The 19,338-nt window shown below is 37.8% G+C and overlaps 1 protein-coding gene across 1 annotated transcript in view; it reads left to right on the top strand.

The window, feature by feature from the left end:
* slc30a5 (solute carrier family 30 member 5) overlaps positions 1-19,338 on the top strand; it is a 35,615-nt gene that overhangs the window by 12,914 nt on the left and 3,363 nt on the right. The window contains exons 9-15 of the mRNA XM_069938707.1: positions 2,984-3,272; positions 5,654-5,862; positions 9,192-9,349; positions 9,910-10,039; positions 10,315-10,552; positions 12,581-12,807; positions 18,306-18,434. Of these exons, the coding sequence (XP_069794808.1) occupies positions 2,984-3,272; positions 5,654-5,862; positions 9,192-9,349; positions 9,910-10,039; positions 10,315-10,552; positions 12,581-12,807; positions 18,306-18,434 (1,380 nt within the window). The remainder of the gene's footprint in view (positions 1-2,983; positions 3,273-5,653; positions 5,863-9,191; positions 9,350-9,909; positions 10,040-10,314; positions 10,553-12,580; positions 12,808-18,305; positions 18,435-19,338) is intronic.

The raw sequence follows: 19,338 nt of genomic DNA, 5'->3' as shown, positions 1-19,338 counted from the left end.
CTACCTTAGTCTTGTTGCTGCCAACACCAGTATATCTACCATAATATTTTAGCTTGCCTTCTCCAACACCTTTCTTAGCCTGACAACCACTTCCTTTCGTAAAGTAAAATGTCTAATCTTCAATGAATGCACTTTATTTCACCATTTAGCCTCTCTTTATTGACTTACTAAACTCAACGTATTAAAAGGTTCATTCTCGTAAATAACATTTATGACCTTTTTTTGGTTGTATAAATCACAGTTACTTTCTGTACCATGACCTCTGACCTTTAAAGAATCAATCCTCAACCCTTTATTACCATTGTTGCAAGGATTTCCAATGATTTTTCCAAACCTGATGGTCCCCTGTCCACAGCGATCGGTTACCTCTGCCACAAAGTCATTCCCTATAACTGTCTGTTCACAAAGTTAACTTTTCTGTTGAATGGTGCCTGTTCTTCACTGCTAAGAGCTTCGGGAAGATGATTCTACATTTGAAAATACATAGGTTACAGAACATGTACTGTTTGAGACAGCTGAATATATATGTGGCAGTAAAGTTTTGTGTTCATTATCTTTTTAATATTTTTGAATTTTCCAAGACTCTCAAATCCAAAACAATACAATCTTTCTCAATAATGATACATTACAGAGTCCATTTTCCCCCTGCCCACCTCCTCCCTTCCCTTCCACAAGGAAAATACTATGTAAATAAAACAAACATAAAGAACCAAAAATTTATAGAGTCACAGACCCTTAAAGGAACCAAATACAAGCCCAAAGTAACATAGTAAAAATTATTTAGAAAGGGTGTAATTATATCTGCATACCTATATGTTGCAGATAAGGCTGCCAGACCCTAATGAATGTGTCATATATTCTTAAAATGTACATGATTTTCTCTATCCTCATACTCCATCATGTAATGTTTAGTTGGAAGATGGACTTCTACATAGCCGCTATACACCAACTCTCTACTGACAAGATGACCTTCACAAATTGAATTTGCTATCTGGAGAGTTTAAAACTCATGTTCATAATGTTTCCCAGAAGATACAATTCTGGATCCTGTGGAAAATCCACCTTTGTAATTTTTTTTCTAGAATGCCCCCCAGGGCCTCCCAGAAGGATCTCACCTTTATTCACAGCAAGGTTGAGTGGATAAAGGTTCCAATCTCCACACCACATCTGAAACACATTTCTGAAATTTCTGGTTTAGATTTATGTCCTTTGTGTGGTGTGGGGTACAATTGATGAGGAAAATTGTATTGCACCAATCTGTACCTGCCATTAACAACTGCTGTCATGCTGTCCAGAGACCATTCTAACCAGCACCGCTCATGGTTTGTTGTGCCCAAGGCCATCTCCCACCTTTCATTTGACTTGTCTAAGCCTGGTTTCGGGCCCTCACTTTGGAGTAGAAGATACATCATAGAGATGAATTTCTGTGAATTCCCCTTTCGAATTAGAATCTCCATAGTCAGTCTCAAATTATCCCTTAAGAAAGATCTCAGCTGGAGATAGCAGAAGAAAGTTTTGTTGGACAGATCATATTTATTACTTAGTTATTTAAATGACATAAGCTTCCCTTGCTCATAACAATCCTTGATACACCTGATCCCCTTCTGGCACCAGGTGTCCAGGATTTTATTATCCAGAGTCATGGGTATCAATTTATTCTGGATCAAGTGCACTTCAGTAGATATCCCCATCTTCATTCCAATACACTGATTTATTTTTTGGCCATGTCTGAATTACTTATTTTAATATAGAGTTACTGTTTTCCTTAATATCAATTTTGTGTCCCATTTATAAATGAACTCTCCTGCTACCTTTTCTCCTACTGTGTGTTGTCCAATTTGTGCCCAGGAGGGAATACCATCTCCCTCAAAGAGTGAAGCGATATACCTCGACTGGGCTGTGCAAAAACATTTTTTTAAATCTGGCAATTTCAGGCCTCCCAATTTATAGTCCCAAATCAATTTTTCTATGGAAATTTTAGCCACTTTACCATTCCATAAGAACTTTCTGACACATCCATTGGGCATCTTAAATAAACCCTGGGGCAACGTAATGGGCAAGGGCTGAAATAGAAATTGTAGTCTTGGCATCACCTTCACTAAAATGCAACTAACCCTGCCCACCAAAATTATGGGCGGGGTTTTCCATCTATCCAAATCCTTCTCAATCTTCTGGAGCAAAGGGAGATCATTGAGTTTGTATAAATCACTCAAATCCTTATCTACTTTTATCCCCAAATATTTAATGCCCTCTTGTGGCCATTTAAACTAGCTCCCTTCTGGATACTATTTGTAATCCCCCGTTGTCAAGTGCATAATTTAACTTTTATCCAAATTTATCTTGTACCCAGAGATCTTGCCATTATTTTTCAATGTGGTCCCCAGTCTGGTCAACGGTTCCCCCCCACCCCGGGTCTGTCAAATATACTAGTACATCATCCACAAATAAATTGATTTTCTGCTTCTCCTGGCCCACTTTGAACCCCTTTGTTGTGTTCAATATCAACCTGATGCCCAGGACTTTCATTCTTCCCTTGCTGTACAAGACTTCAGTTTTACTAAGAATATCCATTCATTATTTTATAATCTTCATTTGTATTAAGTACAATATACTTTGATTAAACACTGGTAATAAAATGTTTGGGGTAATTTGTGTGTGCATTATTGTTAGAAATATATTGTCTCTTAAGCTGTCTAAGTAATACATTGGAGCAAGTACTAATTGGATTGTTGAATTGAGATGTACATACAGAACATTTTACAGGTGAAAATCCATAAAATCTTGTTCCATTACTGATCCACATTTCTCTTTACAATGCAATTTGCTTTGAGGTAAAAAAAGGAGTGCAGTTATATTTTCATTATTTTCCAGTTATCTTTATGAAAGGTTTTGACTAGCATTCACTTGACTAAAGCAATATCACATTGCTGTAAGTAGCATCTTTAAAAAGGACAAATATCTGATTAATTTTTCTTTTTTAAAGAGTAAGGTCGAATCCTGGTCTTCTCTTATCATGCCATTTGGGACAATCATCTTCTGTGTGCTAATATTGGACTTCTACGTGGAATCTATATGTTCAGCCAAGATTGAAGTTTCAAAATGTGCACAATACAGTTCATTTCCAATTGTCTTTGGTGCCCTACTTCTTGCTAATTTCTGGACACATCCAATAACTGATCAATTACGTGTGATTAACAAACAAACCCTGCAGCACAGTACTGAACATGTTCTGTCAGGTGGCGTTTTGGTTAGTGCTATTTTCTTCATACTAGGTGAGTAGTCTTCTTTTCTGATATTGTAAAATAAGTTACAGTAATAGTTTTGCCAAACATGGAATGATTTTCATTGAAACCATTAATGTTTATTGTTCAACATTAATCCCTTAATATGTAAATGAAAGTAGTCCCTGCTGCACATAAATCATTTTGTATGTAAAACCTTTTCCTCTCCTGTGCATATTCCCTCATTGAATAAAAATGAGGAGTCATTGTTTATCCTTTTAAAATTCTTGCAAATTCAGATGGAAGTTATTAAACTTCAGAATTACCAAATAATTACAGCATAGAAGAAGGTCATTTAGTTCACTGAGTCCATATCAATTTCCTTTAGCAGCATTATCTCCTTGATGTGCAGATTGTTTCCTTTTGGATACTAGTCCAGTTCTCTTTTAAATGCTACCATTTAATCATCTCCGCTACTATGCTAGCAATGTATTCTTGACCCTAACTGTACAAATCTATATGTCACTTTGGAATATTTGCAATAATCCAACTCTCAACTAACACCCTGAATCTTTCAGTTTTAGGAAGTTTATAGACAGCTTCTCTGTAATTTCCTCCTTTACATGCCTCAACAACAAAGAATAAATTTCATATGGCTTATTGCTAGTCTTTCTACATCATTGTGTTATTATACCATATGTAATTTTAACTATACTTTTTTTTTCTGAGACTCCGTTTGTATCTTCTTGGGTAAAGACAGATATAAAGTACTTGTTTGATACTGAACTAGCCCCTTTTTCACCAGGAGTTGTTTTGTCTCTGGCTGCATCCATTTCCTATTCTCATATCCATACAGTATTAGAGCCATAAAGTCATACAGCATTTTGGCCCAACTTGCCTCGGCAATCAAAATTTCCAACGCACACTAGTCCCACCTGACTGTGTTTGGCCCATATCCCTCCAAACCTATTCTATCTATGTATTTGTCCAAATGTTTCTTAAATGTTACAACAGTACCTGACTCAGTCACCTCTTCCAGCAGCCTGATCCTCCTGCGCTCCAAGGAATAAGGCCCTAGCTCAGACCCCAAATCTTGGAAACATCATAAATCTTACCCTATTCAGTTTGACAACTGACTAAAGAAGGCCAATGTGCTGAAAGCCTTTTTGACCACCCTATCTACCTATGCCACCAATTTGAAAGGTACTATATGCTTGCACTGTGCGATCCTTCTCTACAACACACCCGAGATCCTTAACTAGATTCTGTTTTGTTTCTTGCCAGTCTTTGCTCATATTCCTTCTTTAGGAACATAGGAAGTAGGAACAGGAGAAGGGCAAAAATGGCCCATCGAGCCTGCTCCGCCACGGCTGATCTAATTTATGACCTAACTCCACCTATCTGCCTTCTCCCCATATCCCCTAATTCCTCTATCATGTAAAAATTTATCTAACCGAATTTTAAATATGTTTAATGAGGCAGTCTCAACCACTTCCCTGGTTAGAGAATTCCAAACATTCACTACTCTTCTTTACCCTTCTTATTTGCTTTTTAACTTTCCCTCTATAATAAACTTGATCTCACTTGTGTTACCTGTGCACCTGTAGTTCTTTATTACTATTATTTGGTCAGGTGGGAAGTTTTGGCTTTAAATTTCTTGGAAAATCTGTTCTTATCCCATTGAAATTGGATCTCCAATAATGGATTATTTTTATCCTGGTGTTTATATCTTAACAAATATTATTCCTGTTTCTGCTTTGAAATTTGTAATTCTTTCTGCATTAGTCTTAAAATTGCAACAGTGAATTGAATCAGTGAACTCTTTCTGACATATTCATCAGAAATATTAGCATTGTAGATCACTGGGGTATTCTGTGATTTTTTTTTTTTCTCCTCCCCCCCCCCCCCCCCCCGCCCGAAACTCCAGCAGAGCAGCTTCTCCTGGAGGATAATTTTTGTAATTATATTCTGTAATGTTATTACTTGGAAACTGTGTATATATTTATATATTGCTTGGTGACCCATGAACCCTTGCTGCCCAAATACACCAATTCAAGTGTGGCCATGAAATTCTTACCAAATATTGGTTCCTTGGATAAACATTTTGCACCATTTATTCATGAGAACTGCATTCCATGTACTGATCATGCTCTGTACAAAGTAAAGTTTGCAATATTCTTTCCTATTTTCATTTGAACCTTCACAAGCTTTTGGTACCCTTGCTTAATTGGGATTTGATAATCGAGAAGATGAAGGGTGATGCCTTGCTCTGGTTAAAATTCTGTGTCAAATTGTCTTTGAAGGGTTTTAAACTTATTTGCCTTGTCTTTTCTGCATATTTACTGTTAAGTTATAAAAATAACACAAATTTTTTAAAAGAGCAAATCTCCAAAGATTTGACACAACAGACATTTATCCTTATCTTTTCCTAGCTGCCAACATCTTATCCTCACCTTCCAAGAAAGGCCAGAAGGGTACTCTAGTTGGTTATTCACCTGAAGGTACCCCACTCTATAATTTCATGGGTGATGCCTTGCAGCATACTTCACAGTCATTGCCCAGGTTTATCAAAGAATCCTTGAAACAAATTCTGGAAGAGTATGATTCCAGACAGATCTTCTATTTTCTCTGCCTTAACCTTGTAAGTACAGTACTTGATTTATTATCTTGTTTTTCTTTCATCCTAGAAATAAAAGAAATATAGTTATGAGCAAAAGTTGATTAAGCCGTTTTAACAAGGAAATTAATGAATGTGCCAGGCCCCTGCTTGGGTTACAGAATTTTGATTGAAGTTTTCGTCATTTTAAATTGCCTTGTTTGTGAAGTGAAAGTTGGCGCTCCATGTTCATATTGGACTGGCTCATCCTTACCCCACCTGAATCTCACATGAAACTGGTGGTGTTGCATTCTTTTTAAGGCCACTTGTCTCACAATAACTTCACTGTTACAATCATTCTGAGTTAAAAATCCTATAAGCAACAAGAAGGCCTTGGGCAGTACAATACAAGGTCCCGTGCACAGATAGCCTTTAGTAGCCTTCTGTTGCATTTGGAAGCGGTGTGAAATATTTAAATAATTATTTGGAGTTCTTGGCAAATTTAAAAGCACATTCAACTTGTAAATTAATTGAAAATATTATCTATAGTTTGGGGAAACTTTTTTAATAATTGTTTTATTTTAATTTGGAAATACAGCACATTAATAAGCCCTTTTGGCCCACAAGCCCATGCTACCCAAATACAGTACACAATCCTTTATCTGGACAAAAATCCGGAAAGCTCCAAAATCCGGCAAGTGAGGAGAGACTGGCAGTGCGACTCGGGTGGGCGAGGGGGGGGGCAGATGGGAGACGGCAGCATGACTCGGGGTGAGGGGGGGGGGAGGAGACGGCAACCACAATTCGGGTGGGCTTAAATCTGGCTTTCCAAAATTCGGAACACACTGTCCCCCAAGGGTTCTGGATAAAATCTATACAACTATTAACGTACAAACCCTGTACATTTTTTACGGGTGGGAGAAAACTAGAGCACCCAGAGGAAACCCACATAGATACAGGGAGAATGTACAAACTCCTTATATCTCTGGATTTAAATCTGGGTTGTTGGTGCTGTAATAGTGTTGCGCTGACCGCCACACTAACTGTGCCACCCAGTAAGGTTGATGACCCTATCTGAATGAATGAGGCTAAGCCAAAACCTCCAGCAATTACTTAACATAGCTGGGAGTTGGGGGGGGGGAGGGGGGCAGATAGAGTGTGATGGGTCCAGGGATGGAACAGAATAACTTTTAGCATTCTGTACTTCTGCACAGCAATGCACAGGCATTGAAGTCCAAAATGCAGATGTGGACACTGTAGCAGGAGGACATTCCTCTGTCGATGTAAGCATTCTGCACAAGGTGGCATGAGGATGATTATTATTTATTATACATCGAAAGTTCTAATTGTGTTGTCTTGCACACATAATTGGTTCATTATTATTAGACAGTTTAATCACAGTGATACTTCATTTTCATTTTGTGTGGAGAAAAATGTGCAATGTACATTCTTCTCCACCTCCTCCTCCACCATTTCCACTGCTTATTACATGATCCCACCACTGCACACACATTCTCCTCCCCTCTTTGCCTTCTGCAGGAATCTACCCTCCGTGACTCCCTTGTCCAGTCCTCCCTCCCCACCAATCGTCCCTTCGTACCTGCCCCCGTGACCACAGGAGATGCTCAACTTGCACCAACACCTCCTCCATCAACACCATTTGGGGCCCCAAGGAGCCCTTCCAAGTGAAGCAACATTTCACTTGTGAATCTTCAAGGGTCATCCACTGCACCCAGTGCTCCCGTTGTGGTCTCCTCTACGTCGGAGAGACTTGGTGCAGACTGAGAGATCACTTTGTTGAACACGTTGGCTCTGTCTGCCACAATAGCAAGGATCTCCAGAGGCCACCCATTGCAATTCCCCATCCCATTCCCTTGCTGACCTATCTGTCCATGGTCTCATGCACTGCCAGACTGAGGCCACCCGCAAATTGGAGGAACATCTCATTTTCCAACTGGGCACCCTTGAAATGGATGGCATTAATATTGACTTCTCTTGCTTTAGTTGAATCCTTCCTTCCCTCATTTCTTCCCTGTCACCTTCCCCTACTCTCTCTTTCCCTTTTCCCTGTCTACTTTCACACAGACCTAATCAATTCTCACCTCTCCCCTTCTATCCAATTAGTACCTTTTGTTGGTCTGGATTCCTCTCCCAGCCAGCAATGTCTGTATTCTAAGATTTCCTATTTCTTACTCATTCTGCTTATTCTTTGAAGGATGCAGGCCTGAAACATTGGCAGTATATCTGTCTCCTATGATTGCTGAAAGACCAGCTGAGTTGCTTCAGCATTTTGGTGTGTTTTTGGTGTCTGCAGACTTTAGTGTTTCACTCAACATTCATCCTTTGCCTTTGATCGTTTCTTGAACTTTCAGAATCCTAGTTTAATGGCACGCTCTTGTAATTTAGATGTGAAACTAGTTAACATTTTATAATGTCAAGTTGCAAAATTATAAGTGGATTATTTGGAACTTCTGTAGTTGACTTTTTAAGACCAGGACAATAAATGTGATCTTGCTAGTATCTTCCACATCCAAAGATCAAATTTACTCCTCTTAACTATTTTCAACCTTTTCATGTTACAGGTTTATTTCTCTGTTCCCCAATGTATTAAATGACCGCAATAGGTGATCGCCAGCCATTGTATGGCTCAAATTCTTTTGAGATTTTTTTTTCTAGGAAGAGAGGCAGATACAGCAATAACATGTTCCTTTTCACCAAAAATAACATTGTGGACTTTGAAGTAAACAAAGATAAAATGAACAGATGATCAAAAAAAGTGTGTTTAAACAAGAATTTTAGGCAAGCAAACTATGGTGGAAAAGGTTTTATGAACTTTAGAACAGAAGCCTGAACAGGAAATCTCACCAACGATAAGAGTGGAAAGAGACCAAAATCAGAGTTTGAGGGCGAAATAGGGTATAGGTTGATGAGGTTGCAGGAAAAGAAAATTAAAAAGAAGAACATGGACCAAATTTGTATTGACCAACAATAGCAGGAATAATTAATTGGCATGGCACTCTAGAGAGAGAGAGCAATTTTGATCAATTGACATTAATGGAGGTGGAAAATCATTCAAGGTAAACATAGGGGTGAGAACGGCAAGTGTGAGGGCTTTAGTGGAAACATGTTTACATGGATGCAGTGAAAAGTTGATATTGACATCACGATAGAAACTTTGTGATAATGTGGAGAAAATTGATGTTCAATAATTTTTCCCAAAGATACTTTGACATTTTGTTCCTGTATTCCTCTTAATTGTAACCATATCATTGATAAGATTTTTTTTTAAATTGTACAAAGAATAAGCAAACTTAATTGTTAATCTGAATAGGAGTGAATAATCCCAATGCAGATTCATTCTGATTTTATTTTAGGCCTTTACGTTTGTGGAATTATTCTATGGTGTATGGACAAACAGCCTTGGTCTTATTTCTGATGGTTTCCACATGCTGTTTGACTGTTCTGCATTAGTCTTGGGTCTGTTTGCAGCCCTAATGACCAGATGGAAGGCAACTCGAATTTACTCATACGGGTTAGTTTTTTCTAACGTTGATATTTTCAGCCCATAATATTTATGTGCGTGAGTGTGCCAGAGTCATTTTTCTATCAAAATCAAATTTCAATGCTCAGACCAAATGTCAACTCCCCTTGCAATTCCTGTTATGCTCAAAAAATGGCAAAGGTACAAATGACCATATACAAACCTTCAATCATACTAACAAAAATATCTTGACATGGATGTGAAATACAGTAAAACCTGATATTCAGCACACTCGGGACTTTAATGATGGATTGGCAAATTTTCCTGACTATTGGATGCTTCTAATTGTTTTTGTATGTTACAAATCTTATAATTTTCCAATAAACTTGGAGTACATGGAAACCTAGGCCCTGGTGTGTTGAATGGGAGTGCATTAATTGTGGTCCCAATAGCATAGCAAACATCACCTGGTCAGCCAATAGTCCATATATGGGATTTCCATATAGACAGGGATATTAATCATGCTCTGGTGCCTTTGATTTTTGCCATGACTTGTTTACCTTTATAATGATTCATTAAACCAAGTGAAATTATCACTTTTTTTGTTGCAGATATGGTCGCCTTGAAATCCTGTCTGGATTTATTAATGGCCTTTTCTTAATGGTTATAGCGTTTTTTGTTTTCATTGAGTCAGTAGCAAGAGTCTTTGATCCTCCAGACATAGACACAGAAATGTTAACGGTAGGTGTTGTTTCTTTCTTACTGAGAGTATTTTGAAGTGTAAGAATTGAAGGTATTTTTGTACAACTTTAAAAAGGCACAAACAGTTTTACCATTTTACTTTACAGATTTTATAGAAATGGTGAAATCAAATCTGGATAGTAAATATTTTCATTATATTAGTTTGTGTCAAATATATTTACACTCAAACCTGAATCTTTCAGTGTAAATTCAAATAAATGAATACCATTGCTGTACTATATTTATTCTGCTGTTCCTCTTTTGACTTTGCACAGCCAGTTTCCATTGGGGGTCTTGTAGTGAACCTGATTGGTATCTGTGCCTTTAGCCATGCCCATTCCCATGGTGGTTCTCAAAGCAGTTGCTCTCCACATGAGCATGGCCATAGCCATAGCCACGGACATGGACATTCGCATAGTGATCATGGGCATGGAGGACATGGCCACAGTCACAGCCACAACCATGGTCATTCCCATGGATCTTCAGCAGGAGGAATGAACGCTAATATGAGAGGTAAAGTGTTTGCGTAATTACGTTTACTCTGCATTTAACAAATAATGTTGGGTATGTTCTAATTGTAAATATCAAAGTAGAAACTCTGTCTACGAATCCCCTTCTAAGTCTGAGTTAACCTGGCGACCATTTATTCAATATTTTCATTTGTGGTGAGTTGATCTGGCTCTGTTTTCTTTCTATGATTATGTATGATAATTGGGCTGTAAGATGAGATCGGCGTGGTTTAGCTATATCTGTAGGTTTGTTTTTAAGTTTTTTTAATTCAGATTTGTTTTTTCTTCTTTTTTGGGGTTTTTCTCTTTTTTCATATATTGCTATTAATTATATCTTTTTTTTAGAGATAGTTCACACCCTAAACTGATTTTTTTTTAAATTTTTATGATATATTTTTATTTTGTAATATTATTGTTTAATATCTCTGTATTAATTCATTACTTACTTTTTTTTTCTTTGGCTTGGCTTCGCAGACGAAGATTTACTATGTATTTTTTATATCTCTTTGAACTGTATGTGTTTATAAATTATAATAATAATAAAAAGATTGAAAAAGAAAAGAAATATCAAAGTAGTAAAAATGTCTTTATCCAAAGTTGTTTGATGTGTAAGAACACTGAAATCAAACTTAAATTCATGAATAGTAGGATGTTGCACTACAACAGGATATAGTATACTAATGTTCTTCACTACAAGCCACTTGTGCTTATTTAATTTGCATAACCCCAATATTTGTTCCCATCCCTAGGTGTATTATTAAATATCTAATGTTAATTCAAATATAAAATTCTTCTCTTATTTTTTTAAAAACGAAATGAGCTCTTTTCAAAAACCCGACTTCTATGAAAATGTTACACCAGTGCATCCAGCAGGACACATGCAGTGAAGACTATTAAATTGCTTCTTTTTGAACCTAACTAGAATAAATTTTGCCCTCAAAAAAAAAAGTTGACCACCAAAATGTTAAAGTTTTGTCACTTGAATAAAGAGGTTACTTCAATGCTTCAGCAATAATTAATTTTGAATATATAAAATTAGATTTACTGTAAAGCTTTTTTCTTTATCTTTTGGGATGGCATTGTTTGCATAGCAGTTAACGTGATGCGATTACTGCGCCAGCGATCCAGTTTCAAATCCAGCGTTGTCTGTAAGGAGTTTGTATGTACTCCCAATGTCTGTGTGGATTTCCTCTGAATGCTCCAGCTTCCTCCCACCCTTCAAAATGTACTGGGGTTGTAAGTTAATTAGTATATTTGGGGAGCATGGACTCGTATGCCAGAAGGGCCTATTACCATGCTGTATGTCTAAATTCATCCAAATGTATTGAATCCTTGCAAAGTGCCCATAATACATTCCATTGATCCTAAATTTCATTATATTATTTAAACAGATGTCTTTGCCTGATTATATTGTTTGTGATATATTTTGGAAGAATTTTTAAATGCCAGCTGTGGCTCACCTCGGAGCTAAATGATTGTGTGTACAAGCTCTACTCTGGAGGCTTGAGCACAAAGTTTAGATGGACATGCACTGCAATCCTGAGGGAATGTTGCAGGGCCAGAATTCCATCTTTCAGCATGGTTCATTCAAGGTTGTGCCTTCCATTTCGGGAAGAGATTTCAAAGTTCTTGACAATATTGTTTCATCCTTTATACCACCAAAACATTCCTGTTTATGGAAAATTGCCTTAGTTTGATTGCCATATTACAAGAGATAATGTTTGAAACAGCATTGAGCTCTGACTTTTTATTTTTTGAAGCTGTAGGTTTAATAATATATTTTGCATTAAAAGGACATGCATTAACATGGGAGAGTCAATTTTGTTAATTCTGACAGTGAATGAATGTCTGGAAAATTGCGAAATTCCTGTTCCAACATTGTGGAATGGACTGCCATTGTCAACAATGGCACCTTCAGTTAATTGATAAGAATTGAGAAAACAATTGAGATTTGTATTCAAATGTTGGACTGCCAAAAATAGATTTCAATATTCGTATGTATCCCTTTGCAGATAATGCATTTCTTTTGCAGGAGTATTTCTGCATGTGCTGGCAGACACACTAGGCAGTGTTGGAGTGATCATCTCATCTCTTCTAATTCACCAATTTGGATGGCTGATTGCAGATCCTATTTGTTCTCTCTTCATTGCTGTATTAATCTTTTTAAGTGTCATCCCACTTATGAAAGATGCTTGTCAGTTGTTGCTGCTACGGACTCCACCAGAATATGAGAAACATCTCAGCAGTGCCCTTAATAAGGTTAGAATCTGAATATTTTCTGACATCTGTGACAGGATGCTTCTGTTTTATAATTACATTTGCTGAAAGTAACATGGTAAATTTACTAAATGTTATTTCAGTATGGACTTGCAAATAGAGTTCTCAAACTACACAGCAAGAGTATAATCAATGCAGAGCATTTTCCTTAGATAATGCTTAAGGGTTTGATTATTATATTACCTAAGCTTCAGATAATTATAAATGAATATACAAAGAACTATATTCAGCCCCTCCAGGACATTCATCCTTCTGTTTTGACATGAAACTCAAACACCTATAATTTTTTTTAAAATGTAATTCTTGCCTTAAACCATCACTTTTCATGCAAGCAACATTTTTTTTAAATGTTCTCTTTTTAATGTCAAAACTAATTAAACATTAATACAATTTCACATATTGGCCTTCATAAATCAAAGTATTGAATATAAGAGTTGGGATGTTACGGTAAAGTTTAAGACATTGGTGAGGCCAAATTTAGAGTATTGATGTGTAGTTTTGGTCACCTAACCACAGGAAGGATATCAATAAGGTAGAAAGAGTGCAGAGTTGCCCGGACTTCAGGAACTGAGTTACAAGGAAAGGTTACAGGTTAGGACTTTATTCCCTGGAGTGTAGAAGATTGAGGAGAGATTTGATAGTGGTATTTAAAAATATGGGGAGGGGAGGGGAGATAGACAGAGTTAATGTAGGTAGGCTTTTTCCACTGAAGGTAGGTGAGACATGGGTTAAGGGGAAAAGTTTAGGGGGAATATGCTCCCATTCCACTAAGTTTAAGGAAATCTGTCTTCCATCATGATTCACTCCTTGGGAATTAACAATCAATTCAACTATTTTAGATAATTAGCTTTCCTGGTTTATGCTAGAACTGGCCAGTCCTGAGAGTGGTGGGAGTGTGGAACAAGATGCCAGCTGACGTGGTGAATGCAGGTTCAATTTTAACATTTAAGAAGAATTTGGACATGTATTTGGTTGGGAGAGATACGGAGAGCTAGGAACTGGGGGCATGTCAGTAGGACGAACCAGAAAAATGGATCGGCATAGAAGGGCCAAAGAGGTCTGTTTCGGTGCTGTAGTGTTCTTTGGTTCTAATCAGTGAATGCCCATTCTGGAAGCTGGCAGCTAAAATATATCTTCAGTTCTTCTCTTAGTATTTCACTATTCATTTGTCACATATTATACGTTTTACCAATAATCTTTTTTCTTTTGAAAGTTGTTAGCTTCCTCACTGTAAGATTATAACTTTGTTACTTGATTATTTTTTGTACTTAAATCATTTGTAGTATCTGAAAACAAAACAGGAGATGTATTGCTTTGGTGAACCAGAATTGCAAAGGGTGCCTTTTACAATTTGAGTTGCATTTTACTTAGCCAGGTAACTGTTGCAGCAACTCCAAGTCCATAATAAAATATAATTCCCTTTCAAGTCAAATATTATTTTGACGTGGATATATTTATTATTCCTTCATTATCACTGAATTTAAGATCTAAATTGGTCTATCCAGCAGCACCATTAATGCTTTAACCAAAGGATTGCATTGATTTCAGAAGGTAACGTGCCATTATTCCAACCAATGGCAGTTAGGGATGGACAGTAAATGCTGGCTTTGCATTCCAAAAAATGTAACAAAAAATATCCAATGTTTGCAATTGAAATCTATATTGAATCTTTCTGGTCAGCTACCATGCAAATGATGAACAGCCCCAAAGTGGTAGTTTGGATTAGTCATTAATTTTAATACAGGTGATGCCTTAAACTTTAATAACAACGTATTATGATAGTAAATCTATAGCAAAAAAAAATGTTAGAAATATTAAACTGTTCAAACAAAGGGTAATGATGGAATGAGAAACTGAACATTTATGATTGCTGACCTTCCATCTGAGAATGGAAAAGTTAGAAAATAAACACCTTGTAAACTATAGTGAAAGGGCAGAACAAAAGAAATATTTGTGATAGGATTAAGAGTGACTGGGTGATACAAATGGTGTTGGTGCTTGCAGTTGAACCATGGAGGAAAATGAAAAAAAAAGGAGAGTAGAAAAATCAGTGCTGGAGCAGCATTTGCAGGAGATCTGATGATAAAAGATGCTGAAAATACCAAGGAGGTTTTTTTTTAAGAGAGTTGATGCTACAGAGTTCATCAGGCCTGGCCAGTTCTAGCATAAACCAGGAAATTAATTATCTAAAACAGTTGAAGTGATTGTTAATTCCCAAGGAGTGAATCATGATGGAAGACAGGTTTCCTTAAACTTAGTGGAATGGGAGACGTGAGACAGCAGAGGAACTGAATGAATATTTTGGATCAGTCTTCGCTGTAGAAGACATTAGTAGCATACTGGACTCTCATGGATTTCTTGGAAGAGAAGTGACTGTGGTCAAGGTCATGAGAGAGAAGGTACTTGGGAAGTTAAATGGTTTAAGGGCAGATAAGTCTCCCATACTGGATGGAATATACCCTCAGGTTCTGAAGGAAGTAGCTGTAGAAATTGTGAAGGCATTGGTAATAATCTTCCAGGAATCGATGGAATTCTGGAGGATCATGAATTTCACTCCGCTGTTTAAGAAGCCAGCAGTAAGGAAATTATAGACCTATTAGACTGATGTCGGTGGTTGGGAAACTGTTGGACTTGATTATCAAGGATGAGATTACAGAATACCTGGTGCATGAAAAAATAGGCTCAAGTCAGTCTGGTTTCTTTAAAAGAAAATTATACCTGACAAACATTGTAACTTTTTTTCAAGAGTTCACAAGTATGATAGACAGGGGAGATGCAGAGGATGTTTTGTATTTGGACTTTGAAAAGGCTTTCAACAAGGTGCCACACATAAGGCTGCTAAACCAGATGTGAGCCCATGGAATTACAGGAAGGATACTAGCATGGCTAGAGAATTGGCTGGTCAACAGGAAACAATGGAATAAAGGGTTCTTATTCTGGTTAGCTACTGGTTACCAGTGGTGTTCCGCATGCATCAGTGTTGGGCAGCTTCCTTTTATGTTGTATATAAATGATTTTGACTATGGAGTAGATGGCTTTGTGTTTAAATTTGTAGATGGTAGAGGAGGTGGTGCTGAGGATACCGAAAGACTGGAGAGAGAGGTTTGAAAAATGGGCAAAGAGGTGACAGGTGAAATGCAAGGTTGGAAAGTGGACAGTCGCACACTTTGGTCGAAGAAATAGACGGACAGACTATTATTTAGATGGGGAGAAAATTCAAAACTCCGAGGGACAAAGGGACTTGGGAGTCCTGGTGTACGATACCCTAAAGTGGACCTCCAGGTTGAGTCGGTGTGAAGACGACAAATGCAATGTTGGTATTCACTTCTAGAGGGATAGCATATAAGAACAAGGCTGTAATGTTGAGATTCCATAGGGCCCTGGTGAGACCTCACTTGGAGCACTGTGTACAGTGTACATGTACAATAACCATGTTTAAGAAAAGATGTGGTGGAGAAGGTTCAGAGAAGATTTATTAGAAAGATACCAGGAATTAAAGGGTTAATGTGTGAGGAATGATTGTCGGGTCTTGGACTGTACTCGTTGGAGTTCCGAAGGGGGTGGGGGGGTGTCCTTGTAGAGGCATATCATATACTGATAAGCCTGGACAGAGTAGATGTGGCAAGGATGTTTCCCATGATAGGGGATTCAAGGACCAGGATATAATTTCAAGATAAAAAGGCGTCAATTTAAAACAGATGCAGAAAATTTTTTTTAGTCGTGAGTCTGTGGAACTTGTTCGCAAAGGCGGCTGTGGAAGTTAAGTTATTGGGTGCATTTAAGGCAGAGATTTAATCAGTCAGGGCATCAAGGATTTGGGGGAGAAAGCTGGAGAGTGGAGCTTTTAAGAGTGGATGAATTAGTTCATGATTAGAATGGTGGAGCAGACTCGATGGGCCTAGTCTACTCCTATATCTTGTGAATTAGGGGATATGGGGAGAAGGCAGGTAGGTGGAGTTAGGTCATAGATTAGATCAGCCATGATCGTTTTGAATGGCGGAGCAGGCTCGATGGGCCATTTTTGGCCTACTCCTGTTCCTACTTCCTATGTTCCTATGACCTCTTTGGAATCCTGAAGTATGTGCAAGCATAAAAGCAGGGATCAGAACAGTAATTTGCTTGCACTTTTCACACTTCAGCAATCTTGGTGTAGTTGTTGCTGCACCGGAGACACCAAACCAAGATTAGGGACCACTTTGTTGAACACCTCTATTCAGTGACTCGGAGCTTCCCATTACCCTTGTTCCCCATCCTACCCCACTACTCAATTTTTGCATTGAAACTCATCATAGACTTGAATGTCATCTCATCATCCATGTAGATAGGCACATTGCCATGAAGAAACAATATTGAATTCATCAGGTTTACAAATAAAGATGAGCTTTTCCAATATGTGTCAGAACAGGTCAGCATCGATTGCTTGGTTGCTCAGCAGGCAAGTGACATCTGTAGGGAGGGAGTGCAGGGTTGGTATTTTATGTCAGTAACCTTTCAAAATGTGGCATTGTCGACCTGGCATTGGGTCTATTCCTCTTGCTACCAATATTGTCTGCCATTTTTTTTCCAGATTTCCAGCAACTGCAGTTTTTGTTTTCAGTTCTGGCCAGATCTGATGTAAAGTCATCAACCTGTAAACCAACTCAGTTTTTATCTCCTACAGATTGCTATCACAGCTGCTATTTTTTTTTTATTTCAGATTTCCAGCAATATCCATCTTCTGTTCTTTTATACCTCTTCAAGATGGATTAGCTGTCACAAGGAATTTTCCATCTCTGCCATCTGTTTAGTTTATTTTGGTCTACACTCTATCACAATTATTCTATTTGTTCTCATAAACTCCCACTTTGCAACTTAAAACTCCTTTGCCTGAGACCTTCATGTTTCTCTCTCTCCAGATGCTGTCTGACCTACTGAGTATTTGAAGCATTTTGTTTTTTTACACCTCATCTAACATAGTCTTCACAAGAGCATTAGCAAATAAAAATTTGCTCACAAAAAAATTCAGAAAAATTACTAACATCTTGGACACTAAAATCTGCAGATGTTGTGATTGCAGTTAAAAAAAAAACAAAACAGGTGGAGGAACTCTGCAGGTCTCGCAGCGTCCATGGGAGGTAAAGATATTACTGTCCATAAGAGGTGAAGATATATTACCCATATCCTAAGGTAGGATAGAGAAGTATAGAACTTTATGAGGAATTCCAGAGCATGCCTTAAGCATCTAATTTCCTAACCACTAGTGGACCAATTGATATAATGCATGAAAGGCTTGAACTGGTAGAGTGGAGTGATCTGAGGGTTGAAGAACTGGAGGAAATTGCAGAGGGGCAAGAAAAATGTTTTAAATTAAAATACAGTTCAATATCCAAAACTCCTTATGTTGCTGATCTCCACTTTCATTTGATTCTTTAGTGTTTTGAACATTTGTCTTTGAATGTACTTATAATGTTAACATAAATGAGTAAATTAATTTTTTTTAGATCCAGAAAATTGAAGGCATTATATCTTATCGAGATCCTCATTTCTGGCGCCACTCAGCTAGTGTAATAGGTGGAACCATCCATGTGCAGGTTATGCCAGACGTGGTGGAGCAGAGAATTATACAGCAGGTATAGTGTTGTTTAAATATATTTGATGTTTCCATCTCCATGTTTTTTTTAATTAAAACTATGGTGCATACAACCAGAAAACAAATAATACATATGCTCAATGAAAAATACATAATAAAAATGCACTACCCACCCTATCTCTCTTTGGCTTGGCTTCGCGGACGAAGATTTATGGAGGGGTATGTCCATGTCTGCTGCAGGCTCGTTGGTGACTGACAAGTCCGATGCGGGACAGGCAGGCACGGTTGCAAGGGAAAATTGGTGGGTTGGGTGTTGGGTTTTTCCTCTTTTGTCAGTGAGGTGGGCTCTGCGGTCTTCTTCAAAGGAGGTTGCTGCCCGCCGAACTGTGAGGCGCCAAGATGTACAGTTGAAGGTGATATCAGCCCACTGGCGGTGGTCAATGTGGCAGGCACCGAGAGATTTCTTTAAGCAGTCCTTGTACCTCTTCTTTGGTGCACCTCTGTCTCAGTGGCCAGTGGAGAGCTCGCCATATAACACGATCTTGGGAAGGCGATGGTCCTCCATTCTGGAGACGTGACCCACCCAGCTATACCCTGCCCCCAAATCCCTCCTAACCTTAACCCCAAAGAAAAAGAAAGAAAGGAGATATAAACCACAATGGCATAATTAATTACCATGGATTAGAGTAACACCTCTACAGCATGGCCAGAGAATTCAAAATTTTAAACCCATGTAATCCAAATAAGGGCTCCAAATTCCTGATATTTTAAAAAAAATATATATACATTATTTTTTTCCAATGGAATACAAGATCTCAACTCCATACGCCATCTATGTAAACTCAAATCAGTCTCATTTTTCCAAGTAATCGCTAAACATTTTCTGCTACAGCTAATGCTAATCTAAAAAATGCAATTTGAAATCTAGTTCGTCTCAATTCTAA

This window comes from Narcine bancroftii, chromosome 1 (assembly GCF_036971445.1).
Source record: "Narcine bancroftii isolate sNarBan1 chromosome 1, sNarBan1.hap1, whole genome shotgun sequence".
NCBI classification, from domain to species: domain Eukaryota; kingdom Metazoa; phylum Chordata; class Chondrichthyes; order Torpediniformes; family Narcinidae; genus Narcine; species Narcine bancroftii.
This window is presented reverse-complemented; position numbering and strand designations above follow the sequence as displayed.